The 16,645-nt window shown below is 40.4% G+C and overlaps 1 protein-coding gene across 2 annotated transcripts; it reads left to right on the top strand.

Annotated features, from left to right (window-relative positions):
* The first annotated feature begins 2,173 nt into the window (after positions 1-2,173).
* LOC139761880 (uncharacterized) lies at positions 2,174-14,934 on the top strand. 2 transcript variants are annotated; one of them, XM_071686457.1, is made up of 7 exons: positions 2,174-2,215; positions 11,818-11,932; positions 12,072-12,123; positions 12,912-13,055; positions 13,243-13,358; positions 13,933-14,035; positions 14,467-14,934. In XM_071686457.1, the coding sequence occupies exons 2-7, from the start codon at positions 11,894-11,896 to the stop codon at positions 14,574-14,576; spliced, it is 564 nt and encodes a 187-aa protein (XP_071542558.1). In that variant the 5' UTR covers positions 2,174-2,215; positions 11,818-11,893; the 3' UTR covers positions 14,577-14,934. The 2 variants fall into 2 exon arrangements, with proteins under 2 accessions (XP_071542558.1, XP_071542557.1); XM_071686456.1 differs by lacking the exon at positions 2,174-2,215 and adding an exon at positions 10,421-10,488.
* The last annotated feature ends 1,711 nt before the right edge of the window (positions 14,935-16,645 follow it).

Genomic DNA, 16,645 nt, shown 5'->3' with positions numbered 1-16,645 from the left:
TGCATTCACTAAATTTTTTTTCCCTTACACTTGTGAATATAATATATATATATATATATATATATATATATATATATATATATATATATATATATATATATATATATATATATATATATTACTTGTTTGTCCTCTTTATGTTCCTCCAGTTTCACCACATGGGCAAGTTAGTCAGCTGCCGTCTGTGTCACTCCACTACTCCCGTGTGACCTTGAAGGGATGAGTGAGGGAGATGCGTGGGAGAGACGACAGTGGGAGATACTCTTTGCATCACCCTCCTCGACTTTGCTATATATAGACAGTCTATCTAGCCTCCTTCCACTTGGAGGGGGGTGGTGGTGGGATGGGAACTTTGGAGAACATTTGTCTACTATTTCTTTACCTAATACCACCTTGGCGATCCTTCTCACACAACTATTACTATAGTTATTAATATTACACTACTTTGTTACTATTATCACAACTGCTGTTCTTATCGATACGTCTGCATCATACTTAGGAGTTAAGAAAGTGAGATATTTAATCTTTGATCTGAATTCTCAATTTCTTATTTTTCCCCCTGATCCTGTTTGTCCATGTACGCCAATAATATACCCAACTTTATGGTTCTAGGTACATTAATTTCTCTCTTATTTCTCTTCCTTCCATTAACAAGAATATGAATTCCCTTTATCCAGCCTCCTCTAAGCAGGCCTCAGCCGTATGGTTGTGATTTACCTAGTTTGAATCCACGTTTGGCATAAACTCTAGCCTAGCTTGGTTATGAGCTGAGACTAAATTAGCTCTTTCAGCGCAAAGGTAATAAATATCTACATCCAAAATTGAAAGACAACCATGTATAAATATTATGCTGCTAGATGCTCGAACTCAACCTCATGAACACAAAACAGAGGGTTGAATTGAGAAAATTTTTAAAGTCAGGCAGTTCGTTAGTTAGCAGAGTTGCCTGTTGTTAATTTCTTTATACTAACTTGCAATCACCTGTAGATCTTCTTTGTTATATAAACTGCGTTTATAAAACATTTATTTACATTATCTCTTTGTCAGTAGTAAAAAAAAGAAGCCATAAAAATTCAGCATATTCATCGGTATGTTGGTTTTAAATCTATGAATCTTAAAACACATATTCGTTTTACATTCAAGAAATACTGCCTTTAGGAGCCACGTTAGAATTTCCTCCCTATCCCCCTTCACCTGTACGATAGGTTTGAAAAAGTTGTTCTCTGTCGGAATCTTGGCAGATGAAAAGCAGCGTAGGTGCTTCTGTCTCAATGTAGCTGCTGTCGTTACCGATTTGTACATTATGGGGGAGGGATTTCTACACGTTTGGGGGCCCACTCCTTGAACTTTCTCAGTTATCATACTTTTTAATCTAATGCCTGCCGTTCGCATTCAAAATTAAATTTCTCAGTTTATTCTAGTAGTCCACTATCTTCATACTGTACATCATTTCACTTTTTTCGTTACTAGGCTTCTTGCTTGATTCATTGTTACGGCCTCTCGTAGATATTCAGTATCCTCATCTTTCAAGGAACTGTTGACGTCATCGAGCTGAATTAAAGCTTAATTTGTTGACGTCTGAGGAGAGCAGTTCTTCGAAGATGTAAAGGTAGATAAGCGAGATGACTACACGAAAGTGCGCTTGGGAACTTATGGTGTTTCATTTTCCCCGTGGACTCATAGGAATATATATATATATATATATATATATATATATATATATATATATATATATATATATATATATATATATGTGTGTGTGTGTGTGTGTGTGTGTGTATAACGAAGAAAACAAGCTGAGATAAGGAACTTGTGTGTGTCTGTGTACGTGAACATTAGGCTGATCTCGTTGAAGACTTTGTCGCCAGGGTTATCAAGTATCATATCACATGGTCATCCCACGCTTCACTCACGCATTAAGGATATTCTTGTAAAATTGATTAATTAGTAGAATAAAACTTCAGATTGTAAGAATAACGAAAGTGACCATGTGACAACGAAAATATACCGAATGTGAAAAGAGTGGCAGAGTGAATCAGTAGAGTAATTAACCAAGGAAACTTAAATAATTGTCTTGGTATTGCAACAAATGGCATCCTATATTGCGCAGAACAGAGAGAAGGGGATCAGTGAGCACCAGTCCAGCAGAGAAGGAAGCCAGGTTGCCTAAACCCGGGGCGTATAACGCTAACTTCTACCACATTCCTGAACCACGGTAGGGGCCAAGCAACAGTAAGGGCCGAGCGTCAGCATGGGCCTACAAAGAATATTTGCAGTGTGTGGACAGAAACAGAGCTGTAACAAGGACGTGCGGCATACGCGCCGCGCTGCATGTGAATAATGCACGTACAGGCCGACTTGACCTGGGGAACGTTGGCCGCCGCTGAGCAAAGACTGTCGCATGTCCGGACCCCTGCGCACGTATACCAACCTAACAGGAAGGACATGACCCGTCACTTAGCAAAAGTTTCCGCAAGCTTGGATTTCTGTGCAGCTAAGATTATAATGTAAAGACGTGTAACTAGATGATGTTCCCTTAAGTGAACTTTTAAAAAACCCACAGACTGAGAAGAGCCGCCAATCAGTTTCACGCTGTGTAGCAGGAATTACAATATATTGCTTGTTTTAAAGTATATATGCGCATGAACTGAATTTCCCTTACACTTGTGAATCAGAGTGTTTTAGTTATTTTTAGCAGGTGTGTTAGGTTGCATGCCACATTATTTCTGCAGCTGTTATTACATATAGATGTTAAAGGTAAAAATTTTAGCGGCCTCTCCTCAGCCTAGAGGAAAGTGAGTGGTCACAGTATGCTTGGCAGTTCATGGGTCTACTTGGGTCGTGGATTTTCTCATTAAGTGGTTTTACTTTAACCATGTTTTGTGGGCCTAAATGGTAATCTTACTTGATCATCATCAACTATCAAATAATTACAAGTCGCTTTTCTTTTTGAGTCCACGGGGATAACGAAACACGATAAGTTCACAAGTGCACTCTCGTGTAATAATCACATCATCAGGGGAGGTACAAGAAAGAAATATGTCAGCTGATAAACAGCAAAGAGACGCGGTGGGTGGCGGGTGAAGCGAAACATCGCCACACGAGAGAGAGAGAGAGAGAGAGAGAGAGAGAGAGAGAGAGAGAGAGAGAGAGAGAGAGAGATAACTGCTGCAATAGATTTGAATGCGACCACTGGGAGTTCTCAAGTACGGTCCAGTTACCACAATGACGTGACAGCATTAACGCTTCCTGTGGGGTTGTAGAACCACTGCATGTCCCCGTGTGGGACGTCTGCCGTTACTACAATACAGACTTGCCCCGCGGGGCAAAACATCTGAAAAATTTGCCACTTGCACGGGGCACCCCAGAGATATTCCACGCCTCGTGTCATGTCACGAGAGCCAGGGTAATCCAGCGATCATTAAATGCGTAGTCTTAACTGCACATAAGCAGGTGTGCTTGAAACCAAACATGATCAGCGATGATGATGATTTAATGACAAGACTTTATCCCTGCTCTTGCAGCTGTGATGAGCACGGATCTTAATCGAAACCCTGTCATAACCTGAGATACAACTAATATCAATATTATCACAAGGTGTTATAATATTCCCGAGCATACAAAAAGAAGAAAAATAAGTAATCATTCAACCTTCGCTTTCTTTTATATAATGATTCTTCTAGCATTGGCTGGCTAGGTGACGTCTCAACTTATTTCTGGGGAATGAATAACATTTCCGGTGAGGACGTCATACAGCTCACGGGGCGAGCGCGGGAACACCTGTAACTCCCGAAAAATTTACGGAAATTTCTGCTCTGTGCTGTTACCGTTACTTTAATTACGGCTCCTGTTGTACCTATCTGCTGGTGGTGGTTTTACGGTTGTTATTGCAGCTGTTGTTAGTTATAGGCAGTGGTGTTAGTGCTCCTGTTTCCTTACAGAAAGTAACAGTAACATCCGTTGGAAGAGGTTCCGTAGCACCACCGTTTGCTGTAACGCAAGGATGTGGTGGTGTTACTGATACTGCTGCAGATGCTGTTGTTATTACAGCATATTGTGTAGGTGTGGCTACTGCTCCTTATCCAGCGGATGTTACTGGTACTGATACAAGCAAATGATGAGTACCATAAGTAACCACACGGGAGTAGCATAACAGACACATTCGGGTGTGATCAGAGAAAGATACAAGTGTGCTAACAAGTTACCATAATAGGTGCAGCCACAAACAAGCATGGCAACGTGGCCACAAACATGTATCCCACTGTGGCCACAAACAAGCACCAGTGTGACTAAATATAAACATATTACTGTGGCCATAAACAAACATGCTACTGTAGCCACAAAAAAGAAAACGAAAGAGCATGCTAGTTTGGCCCCCAATTTATCTGTGGCCGTATAAGACCTACGGCTTCGTCCAGGGCCACGATTAAGCAGAAGAGTGGCGCGGGGGTAACCCACGACGCTACCGGTATCATCCCTAGTACGATCGGAGCTTCCGCAGCGGGCGGGACGCGTTGCAGGCCTGACCTCACACTTATCCCTTCCTGCTCTCTCTAGCACCGCGCTGTCCTCCCCTTCCCCCCTCACTCCGGTACCGCATGTCCTGCTCTCACTACTTTCTCCTCTTCTCCCTCCACTTTGGTAGCCCGTCCTCACTCCTCGCTCTGGTACCCCGTCCCGTCTCAAATCTCACGTTGCCCCCATTCTGGTGCTGCGCATTGATCATACACCCCTCTCACCAGCACTTACCCAATCCCTATATTAGCCATCACTCAATCTCATTTTCATATCTTCTCTTGAACATCTGTCAAGCACAGGAGTTTGCCATTTAAATGTCCTGAGACAAAAATTATATATAACCTATTTTTGCGGGTAGTTTCAATCGGTGTAGAATATATCTTGTACTTATTACGCACAAGCGTAATAAGTACAACATATGAATATATACATATGTATTAAAAGTCGGTCTTGTAGTCTATCTGTAGACGAGCCCAGGAAGTTGCGAGACGCAAGATGACTGTCCACCTGACACACATTTGCCAATTCTTCATCCAATTCCTCGACAGGATAGAAATTACTGGCTGCCCTGGTGATTTTTTTTTTCCTTGGGAAATATATTCCTGTCAAGGGGAAACGATGTGCCGGCAATATGAGAGGGTGGAAAAATGGCGGGAAGGTTAATCATACGAGTGAACAATACCCTCTGCAGGAGCGAGCAGACGAAGCCTTGGAGTACCTGAATCTGCTGTTTATGAGAAAAGGGACCAAGGTGGCGAAGCCTTCACAATCGGGTTTACTAATTCGCATGAGGATGACTCGTGGGATTTAGAAGCGTGAATGTGCCAAAAAAAGAATGCATAGATAACATGCCACATCCCGCGAAGCGAGGTAGCGCCAGAACTGATGAAGAATAGGTCTAATTTGCTCACATCCACTCCCTAGTTGTCATATATACATACAATGCACTGAAAACACAGTCCCCTATCCACAATCATGCCCTTTCCATGGTTTCCCACGATGTATGGATGTGAGCGAATGTGGCCTTTCTTCATCTGTTTCCTGGCGCTACTTCATGTTTCATTTTCCCCGTGGACTCATAGGAATATATATGCATGTATATAAGTGCAACCGACAGATGTAGCATCTGAAGTATTTCGTAAGCTGAAAACTAAATTAGAGAACGCACCAAATAAAAACTCTATACGTTTAGTTACATAATATCTATGAAGCTTTTGCTGTACCACAGACGAGAGGATGTGCTTGAAGTAAGGGACAATGTGAACAGTAGAATCCCGCAGCATCTAGACAAATAGCGCGGCTACTCGTATATTCATCTTATAATATTCCCAAATCTTTACATTTATGTAATGTTTAGACTTGGACGATGTTTAAGATACTGAAAAAAAAAGTAGCGTAGTTCAATGAAGATGAATTGTTTTCCGTAATGCGCATTTTAAATTCCGTAAGGTATCGTCAAAGCTGCTTTCATCTGAACAATAGCAACAAAATCTGCATCATTGGAACTGCAAAGTAATTTTCACTACGAGTCTGAAGGGTATTTGTCAGTGTGTGTGTGTGTGTGTGTGTGTGTGTGTGTGTGTTCAGCTTTTCTCCTTAAATATGTTATGTTATTATATCGTGAAAATTTCAATTATGATGATCATAATATTTATAAATATAAGGCAAATAAAAGTGATTTAGAATCCAGCGTTTAATCGCAGCTGATGGATTTCCGTCAAGTAACCGTTTCGTAAGTGCTCTGCGGCAGCTGTCCTTAGCGAAGCCCAGTGTTACCCCAGCTCGTGGGACGCTTGAGTGGCTAAGCTCTCCTTCCACACTACCGTGACTTTGATAATTTTTTTTTCTGGTTACCTTTCTTTTATTGTAGTACTGTACTTTATTACCAGTTTATTTGTAGTTATCGAACTTGTCACGTTAAGCTTCTTTTCACGATGAATGCGAAACACTGCGTTCTTCTGCATGTGTTGGTTTTGCCGTATGTACCAAATGAACAACTTATTGTGATGAGGCGGTGAATGAGGTTGGAATTTCCACTCACGTCATTGCAGTGAAAAAAAAAAAAAGGGGGAAACGTTTCCTACCAACCTGTTGCAAGAAGCCACAGTGTATTTATTTACCTACTTGTATTTAGGAAGCAATTTCCACGAAAAATTTAAGATTACACGGTATGAGCTGCGAATGACGTAAAACACTAGGGCCTTATGGTACGTAACTTATTCATCCTTAAAAGCGCCCGGGGGGTTAATGGAGGACATCATGGTAAAAGTACCCGGGGAGTTTTTTTTTTTCGACGGGGGATAACCTCGTCACCCAGCCCTCCCACATGACGCCTGGGTGGGGGGCGGAATGGAAACCATGACATGTATTTTTCTTTCACACGGTAATGACCAATGTTTCCTCTGACCTCCGTTACTACATACTGTTCGTTCATCATTAATGCATCATTGTCTACTTGTGCAACTAACAATAAATAAGCCGCTACCTTGCATCTCTCAAGTTTCACTAACGGTAGCTCCCAAAGCCTGATGTCTGTTGTGTGCTCCATGTTTCACTCTGTGAATGCTGCTTGTGCAATAGGATTCCCTGAATTTGTTTCCCTGGAAGATGGGTGAGGGATAAACCCCACTTCTCACTGCTGAATGATGAGAATGTTTAATCAAATGCCAAGGTTACGTTTAATAAAGCGGTTTGCCAGTTCAAGTTTCCACTATCTAGACACACTAACCTGGTTTAGAGTATGCTGCATAGGGTAAAGCCAGGTGTATCAAGACTGGACAGCTATCTTTGACCACTGCTCTGTAGCCTCTCCCAGCCCAACGATGTAAACTAACCTCTACCTAAGCAACAGAGACAGTGTGGCCAACAACAACCACAAGCCAGACGTGTTAGCTTTAAGTTAGCGAAACATGTATGACGGCGCGACCAGTGTGCAAGAAGGATTTACCGCAGAACACGACAATACATCTCATGGGTCATATGATGACCGGCCTTTGATCTGATCCATAAAGGTCAGGTCAAAGAACTGGCCGTATCCAGGTCGATATGAAATTACGATAATTGTGTATCGAGAGTGTCAGAAGGGATTCCTATTAAATGATAAGGTCTAAAAACAATCTCTTCATCCCTGGGATAGGGGAGAAAGAATACTTCCCACGTATTCCCTGCGTGTCGTAAAAGGGGAGGGAGTATGAGGACTGGAAATCCCCCCCCCCTTTAGTTTTTAATTTTCCCTCTTAGACTCAGTCTTCTGCTCTTAACGCTACCTCGCTAACGCGGGAAATGGCAAATATGTATGGAAAAAAAAAATTAACGGGAAGAGCGTTAGAAAATTACAGCTTACATCCATTCGTGTCCTGGTGTTCCGATGAATGATCTTTCCAACTTATTTATTGGACTCGCATACATTTTGGTCTGTTGTCTTTTCACCATATGACCAGGTGATGTTCCGTACTTGTGTCTGTTTTCTTTTTGCCGTTGATGGTTTCATATCGAAAGGTTTCATGATTCTTAACGTCATCAGTTTGCAGTCAGTCATATTACCATGCGTCTCTCCCTTCTTTCTAAGTTCTAGAGTTCGAATTCTTTCGATGTCTCGTATTGGTTCAATTGCTTCAGATCATCAACCAGCGTTGGTGCGTATGCTTCAGATCATCAATTTGTGATGGTTGGTGTGCTCCAAATCATCAATTGGTGATGGTGCATATGATTCATATCATCAGTTTGTGACGGTTCATGTGCTCCAAATCATCAGCAGGTGATTCAGATCATCCGTTTGTGATGGTTCGTATACATCAGATCATCAATTGGTGATGGTTCATATGCTTCGGATCATCCGTTTGTGATGGTTCGTATGCTTCTGATAATCACTATGTGATGGTTCATATGCTTCAGATTATCAGTTCTGCTAATGGGGTGTTTCTGGATTATTTTCCAACTCGTTAATTTCCATGTTGTTCGACTGGCGACTACACAAGATAACAGTAGTCATCTTTTGTTTCTTTCGTATACATCAAATACTTTCATCATTGGGCTTTTGTCTCTCATATGTGAAACTTCTCATCAACATACCGCTCTCTCACTACTATCATATCGATGTGTTCTGTGAATTCAAGTCTCTCATTTATGATAAGTCCTGCAAGGAGAGAGAGAGAGAGAGAGAGAGAGAGAGAGAGAGAGAGAGAATCTAGCCACGTTTTATCATGCAAAATAACCCTGCTATGGTATAATCATGTGTAACACCCCCTACGTGGTATAGTCAAGCATAATAATTCTGCCATATCATAATCAATTGTTATAACCCTGAATTGGTATAATCAAGCGTAATAACCCAGATATGGTATAATCAAGCATAATAACCCTGACATGGTATAATGAGGGATAACGACCCTGGTATAGTACACTCAAGTATGATAACCCTGGCATGGTATAATGAGGCATAATAACCACACTTAAATATAATAACCCTGGTATGATATGTAATAACTCTGGTATGGTATGATCGTTCACCATTTCTATTTCAGCATATGGTACATAATAAGTAATTCCAATAAGGCTACACTTGAAATTTAGGCTTAGACCAGTGGTACGCCTCTGTCTGCTGCTTCTTATACCTTGTGTGTGGAGATCGGCTACATGAGGATTGACCGTTATGAAAAATTTCCCCTCCTCTCCTAGAGCAGCGAAGATGTAGAATTCTTATTCTCTTTTCGTCTCTCCCTTTTCCTACCGTGGAACAAAAGAACTAATAAGGAACACCTGATGAAAATGCTCAAATTTCATGAATCATTTACATACATGTCGACAGGGAACAGCTGTTTGAGAGATGGAAAGAAAGAAGTCACAGATTGTGGCATGAAAAAAAGCAAGGATAAATAAATAAATAATATATATATATATATATATATATATATATATATATATATATATATATATATATATATATATGACAAAGAAGGTTCAAGATATAGGGGCCCCACAACCGTAGAACTACCTCCGCGTATCTGTACAAATAGGTAATTACGCACACAGACGCACTAGGCAGAGTTTTTGCGCTATATAAGGTAAAGCCCGACACGAACGGATGGCTTTATCTGAATGGTGAAACTTCTATCCGGTGTCGACCGGCATTACGTGGATGATTTGGTTTGACTCTCAATCTCTGGCGATTAATAGTGGTATTGGTTTAACTCTCATATTGGTCTCGCTAGTTTATCTCTTACTGATTATCATTATTTTCTAATCTTTCATAGGCACTAATGTCTTATCTCCCGAACTCTTTGGTGAAGCTAGCTTTAACTGTCCACTTTGGTACTGGTTCACAAGACCTGCTAGTCCTGTACACCGCTCGCAAGGTACTATGATATATCCCTTATATTTTCTATACTTTTTGGCACCAGTGGCTCAACCCGTATCCTGTACTGTTATTCGCCAACACTGGTCCATGTGGGACATCTCAACCACAGATACTAAGGGAGCAGCTCATTACTGGTCTTATGTCCAGTGGTTTATGATTTGTCTTTTGATTAAGGGCAGTTAAAGAACCAAAGTTAAGCGTACGCTCGTCTCACCTTTTGAATTATTCAAACTTCCCGCTTATTCAATAACGTCGTGTGTATACATGCGCAAACTTTCTGAGCTTGGACGAAATTGGTCAACAGTACCAATGGTGTAAAATATTTTCCGTGTGATACTCCATGACAGTCTCATCGTTCATGACGAACCAGTGATCCTTTATCGCAATGGCTTAATGCAATCGAATACACTCACATACAACTAGCTGTACACACGCACGCATACACAAAGATTTCCTCTTACGGAAGCTGTTACGGGTAAGGCTCTCGTAAAAAAATCCCCTAGGTGGAATTCCCATATTTGCTCGGAAGCAGCGTCCTATAAATATGTAGCCTTGCACACCGGTCAGTCATTCCAGCCAGAGCAACGAGACAGGCTTCATCCCTCCTACCACAGGTTAGCAGTTCACGTTCTTTATCACTATTATCGTTTGATACTCATATTGTTGGAATATATACATATATATATATATATATATATATATATATATATATATATATATATATATATATATATATATATGAGAGATACATATGTTTAAGGAGAAACTTATCTTTAGGGGACAGATATCAAACGTACGTTGGGTCTTCCAAAGTTCTAAAGGACATAAAGATATAAGGATATTTTGATATTCAAAGAGTTCGGATGTCGTGTGGATATCTGATAGTCTATCAGCATCTACTGCCTTGCCGAGTTCTCGTTATGCAGTTATTTGATATGCTAGAAGGCGTTACTATTTTGCTTGTATTCTAATATATAAACGTACGAATTTAGTTTCTATTTTCTTTTACGTAAAATTTCAAAATTGCCAAGTTCATATACAAATTACTTTAAGTGTACTTATGGTTTATTTCAATATAGAACACGTTATCTTAGTTGTGCACTTCTTCAAAAATTAGTCAGATATTTCCACAACCTATGTTGTGGATATTTTGCCAGTTGTCCTGCGTCGTAGACGCAAACGTTATGTTGCCTACTGGATTATTTACAAGTTACTCTTGCATCACCTGAGGTAGGATAGGTAGGTTGGGTAGTTTGAGAGTTACGCCTAGATGCGTTGTAGTTAGAAGTAGGCTACAGTTACGACGAGGTAGGCTAGAGTTTACGTTGACATAGGTGAAGATTACGATGAGGCAAGCTATGCTTACGTTGAGGTAAGGTAACGTAGGGTCGGGGAGGACGGAAAATGAAACCCGGTGGTTGATTGGTCAAACAGCTTTAACCCAACACTTTTTTGAGGATTCAAGATGACGAGGATGAGCAAATTAGATTTCACCCGTTCCGCAAAACTGACGCTTGTATGAATCTCGATATTTGCAAAAAAAAAAGTTCCTTCTATAGAAGTCGAGATATCTTAAAACAAAGTAGAAATGACGGCAAATGATTGTGTGTTTGTGTGTGTGACAGATTCGCAGTCCATGCCTGCTACGGAATCGTGTCAGTGGCAGCCCATTCTCTCGTGTACCACTGAAGGCACAGGTTGGGTGTGTGCAAGCTCAATGGATGTAATGTGTCTGACGTGAAAAGAACAGAAAGATAACGCGGTAGTCAGTAAAATAACCCTACTGCTTCATTTAACCGTACAGTTGAATACAGGTAAAAAGTTTGAGCGGTCGGAATGATTAAGTGTTGTGTATTTGTAGGCGTATCAGAAGTTGATTTCATAGTATAAAATATATGCCAACCTATAAAGATGTTTGAGACCTTTCTACGTTATCCTTTCAGATTTTTAGTTGAGTCCTCCAACAAAATCAGACCAAACCTACATTTTCTCTACTTCGAGTGAATAAAGAAAAAGAAAATGGGCTTCACTGACATCGTTGACTCTTCACTTACAATAGTAAGTATGACTGCAAACTTATTTTAGTCTTGTTTATATGTAAATCATAATTAGATGTATAGAAATAATTTACTTATCAATCGAAATGTACATATATACATCATAGCAAGTACTAATGTCACTCGCTATCTTTCCTTAGGAGCATCTGAGTTCCCGCGATGATAGACTCATCGCCCGCAGCCGCGTCAGGCGTAAGTGATCTAATCCAAGTCTGACTTGTTTGGCTTAGGATTTATCCTCACAGTTAAACTGATAATCTGACTGTAATGATACCTAAGTGTTAAATCATTGATTAAGAGTACCCTTAAAAGACGATTTCTATCAGAGAGTCGTCTTAAGGAATTTATTTTTTCTGTCTCTAAAATGTCTGACCAACTGTGCTCAAACAGTTAGGCCTGACGATGACCATTCAATGGATTTCAGTTGTTCCTCAATTCTAAGTAATCATATATATGACGATTTAAATATTCTTAAGACGGGAGAATGACTACCACAAGGAATATGAATAGCTTGTGTTTCATCTTCCTTGTAGTTATCAGCAAATGTGTGCATATATATATATATATATATATATATATATATATATATATATATATATATATATATATATATATATATATATATAAAGGTCTTAAGATGAGGTATATGTGCTTGGTTGATAGACGAAGTAACAAATGCAAAACTCTCCCCCCATGCCACATACATGATAATCATAAAACAATAACATACACACACACACACACACACACACACACACACGAATTCGTACACGGATTCGTTTTTACACGATATCCTATAAGCATAACTTGAGCCTAAAGGAGCAGCTACTGACAATCGCATCTGCCAGTACACATTACCCCGATTCCTTTTACCTAGACTGACGCCTCACTTCGCTCTGTCTGTCATGTACTTTAACCTTCTCTACTCATTCTGCCATAACCATCAGACTTAACTGAGGTCGTTTGTTGTCTTCCCGCAGGCTCTGCCATGGCCAGCTCCAGCCTGACGGTACAGTACAGGAGTTCCGTGCACAGAATGTTTAGATTTGCGATGGAAGACACTGCTGACTACCTGGTAGTCTCCGGCAACGGCACCGTCACAGTCGGACCTCAGAGCGAGAATTGTAAGTGTGTGAAAGTATAGAACATCAATTCACAAATACTTACGTTCTTTGTTATGATGATGTTTGTTTTCATGTTATAAAGGACACTAACGTTACTGAATGGAACGTGACTTTCTTGACAAACTAAAGGCACTTGAAGGCATCAGACAACAGTAAACAGAACGGGTGTTTTGTCTGCTCTGTACAGCATGTTTCGTGGTGCACCAGTTCGACCCCCTCCAGGACACGGTGGGCACTGTGATGGTACTGGAGACCCGAACTGGAGACTTCGTCACTGGCGGCTCCAGCGAAGTGTCGCTGATGGTAAGTGTCTACTTTTATTTTATCACAGGGGCAGGAGTTAGTGGGCCAGTGACTGTGAGAATGGAGACCGTCTCTACAAGCTATTGCAGATTATCATTATTATTGTTATTATTATTATTATCATTATTATCATTACTACTACTACTGCTACTACGTTGGAGGCTCCTATGGAGCAAAGAAAAGGTCCATATTAAGGCCGGACCTTACCTGAAATTTAAAGAGGTTAATGAAAGGGGGAAAACAAATAGAAAAGTATTTTTGAACTTTGGAAGCGGAAACAAAAACTAATTACCAAGAGTCGAAATGTTGCACTGGACATACAGCACACAGGCCTTTCCCTACATCTCACCTCAGACAAAAATACAGAACGCTCTGATGAAAAGATGATTTATAGAAACATTTCTACCAACCCTTTGCCGATTTAGACCAGCTACACATCTACCATTTCAGTTCCAACAGAGTCAGTTCCTCAACAACAACATAAGTAAATAACTGTGTGTCTGTTTGTATACTTAGATATGTAGGTTTAAGTGCGTGTGTTTGTTTGTTCTGACACTCTAATCTATGCACACAGGAGAATTCGAGCAGCCTAGAAAGTGTTAGCGAAACGGACGAGAGGTTCTTCCTGCTGGAAACCCACGACGCTACAACCTACAAGATCAAACACCTCCATACAGGTCAGTTACATCAGAGAAAATATCTTATATATATATATATATATATATATATATATATATATATATATATATATATATATATATATATATATATATATATATATATATATATATATAATGTTAAAAGATAGTCCTTAGTGCAGCATTTGAATGATTTTGACCACATGGTTCATGAAAGTGTGAGATGAGGTACATGTCTCATCATCAAGTCCTCTGTGCAGGAGGGTACGGTCCGTTACGACTCTGAGGCATGATAGCCTGACCTCTGAACCTGAAAGGTCAGGTCATCATATCCTAGGTTCACTCGGTTGAACTTCTGGGGCCAAACAACTGATCAAAGATGAATTTTCCCCTTTTTCCATATCTGTGAAAAATGTCCAGTCAACATATAAAAAATAGGGACATCAAACACTAAAATTTGTCTCCCGCAGGTAAATATCTGTTAGGATCCGACGGGCACGTCTCCCTGGTGAGCGGAGCCAACGGATTCACGGAAGACATGCTCTTCCATATGTTTAACTGCAGCGGGACCAGCTCCTGAGGAGGAAGTCTCTTCTTCGGCCGAGGGTTTTCGCCCGCCTCTTGCCCTCATTCGCCAGCGCGCTTGTAGAAAGAATCCTCCCGTTCGTGCTGGTGAAATGCCACGTAGTGATCCAGCACAGGTCATGGCTTCTTACCAGTTGGTGTGGTAAAATGACCAAAATGCACTACGAGCCATCATAATGACCCAAGTCACAACTAGAAACTTAAGAGAAAGTCGTCTCTCTTTACATAACACCACCATTCATAAACTTTGTGTACGAACTATTTATTACTAATTTATTGATTATTTATTAAGAATAATTATAATATACTACTATCATGTCAGCTTAAATGAAATATTAGAAATATGAACTGTACTTTTGTTATTTCATTTCCCGTCAGTCTGTCAAAACTGAAATTTTCAATCGGAGGCAAACTGACTAAGGCTTAGTGTACCTGTCGGGGTCTTCAGTTCACCATCGAAGCAATACCGAAGTGTGTCACTGCTGGCCGAAGCAATACATACATAGTTTCGTTCATAGTTCATTGGCTGGTTAACTTGGGCTTTACGTCTATCAAATATCAGGGTCATTATGGCCATCAACCTCAAGTTGTAACCACGAAACTAGAAATATCTAACATCCTCAGAAATTAAGGATCACGTATACCCTCACTATACGTTCGTTCACTATGATTATGAAGCATTATGTGAATGTCTTCGATGATTGAGGCAAACACTCTTGTATTTCGTGAAAGAACTGAAGTGATACAAGTGTAATTCATCAGTGACTGAAGCACTTCAAGTGTATTTCATCAATTACAGATGCAACTGTAAGTTTCATCAAAATGATTGGAGCACTTTGAGTGTATTTTATCATCACTGATGCAATACATGTCCGACTTATCAACTCTCCCAGGCTAACTTCAAAACTTGACCCATTTGCCCTTCCCTGCAATGCTCGTTCATTTTCCCCACTTCTGCAGGTATTACTCTCGTGTTTTTCTACCGAGTGCTAGCTGCTTGTGTGCCCTTCACTGTTAGCAAGACCACGTAATACTCGGCAAGCCGCTGCGTCACAAGATTTCTATGTGGCCGATGGCAACTCAAGGGTGGGCCGTTTTGATAACTATTTCTTTCCCTTCACCTCGATGCTTTGGTATTCTACCCCCTCGTGTCTTTCCCGACAATTATGATCTGGCACTATCTAAAAGACATTTTTTTTTTTACTTCCTCCAAAATTTGAAACTTCTTTTTCTTTTATCTTTTCCTTCTCATTACCTTCTCTGTATATGTAATGTTTTGTCCGCGACTGGAGCCTTCAACGTAAAAAAAATAAGAAATAGAAATTTAAACAATACAAACACTTTCTACTGAAGCCATATATTGAAACATCATCCATGACTTAGGCAACGCATCTATATCTTATCAATCTTCGTCTCCATGGCGCTACTTCGCTAACTCGAGAAAAGGCGATAAAAAATATGATTAAGGTCTGCTGTGCTTGGTTGTTTATATACATGACAGCCGCAGAATGATGTGAGCAAAAGTGACCATCTATTCGTCTGTTTCTGTCACTGCTTCGCTGTCACGGGAATCTTTATGCATACGTCTGAGTAAACGTCGTATGATGCGTGTATTTCTTAAATTAGCGAAAGAAATCTTGAGAATCTTATACTAGCATGTACTCAATGGTCCATTAATTACACACACAAAAGAAATTCGGTTCGACACTGAAGCCATAGCAACAATCTTAAGTGACTAATTTCACATGGAGCTAAATAACTATCACAGTTAGAATCATTTCCTTTCGTAAGTAACAATAGGCCAAACATCTTTATTCTACTTATTTATGACACTGGGAACGGTCAAACTAACTGACCCCATACGAAATGAGGAAGTAAGAGTGACGAACGAAGAGCGAGAGGAACCGGACTGAAGAGAATGCGGACAAACAACAACGCCAGGTGAACAGTGCTCCCTCCAGTGGTGCTGTGGGGGTATGTAGCGGGATGCGAGAGCCTAGTCAACACTCGCCTACACTCGGGTGTCGTTAATGTCAAATTCACCAGGTCTCCACAGTGGTGTAT

Source organism: Panulirus ornatus, chromosome 42 (assembly GCF_036320965.1).
Source record: "Panulirus ornatus isolate Po-2019 chromosome 42, ASM3632096v1, whole genome shotgun sequence".
In the NCBI taxonomy this organism is placed as follows: domain Eukaryota; kingdom Metazoa; phylum Arthropoda; class Malacostraca; order Decapoda; family Palinuridae; genus Panulirus; species Panulirus ornatus.
The sequence above is the reverse complement of the archived record's forward strand: the minus strand, read 5'-3'. Positions and strand labels throughout refer to the sequence as shown.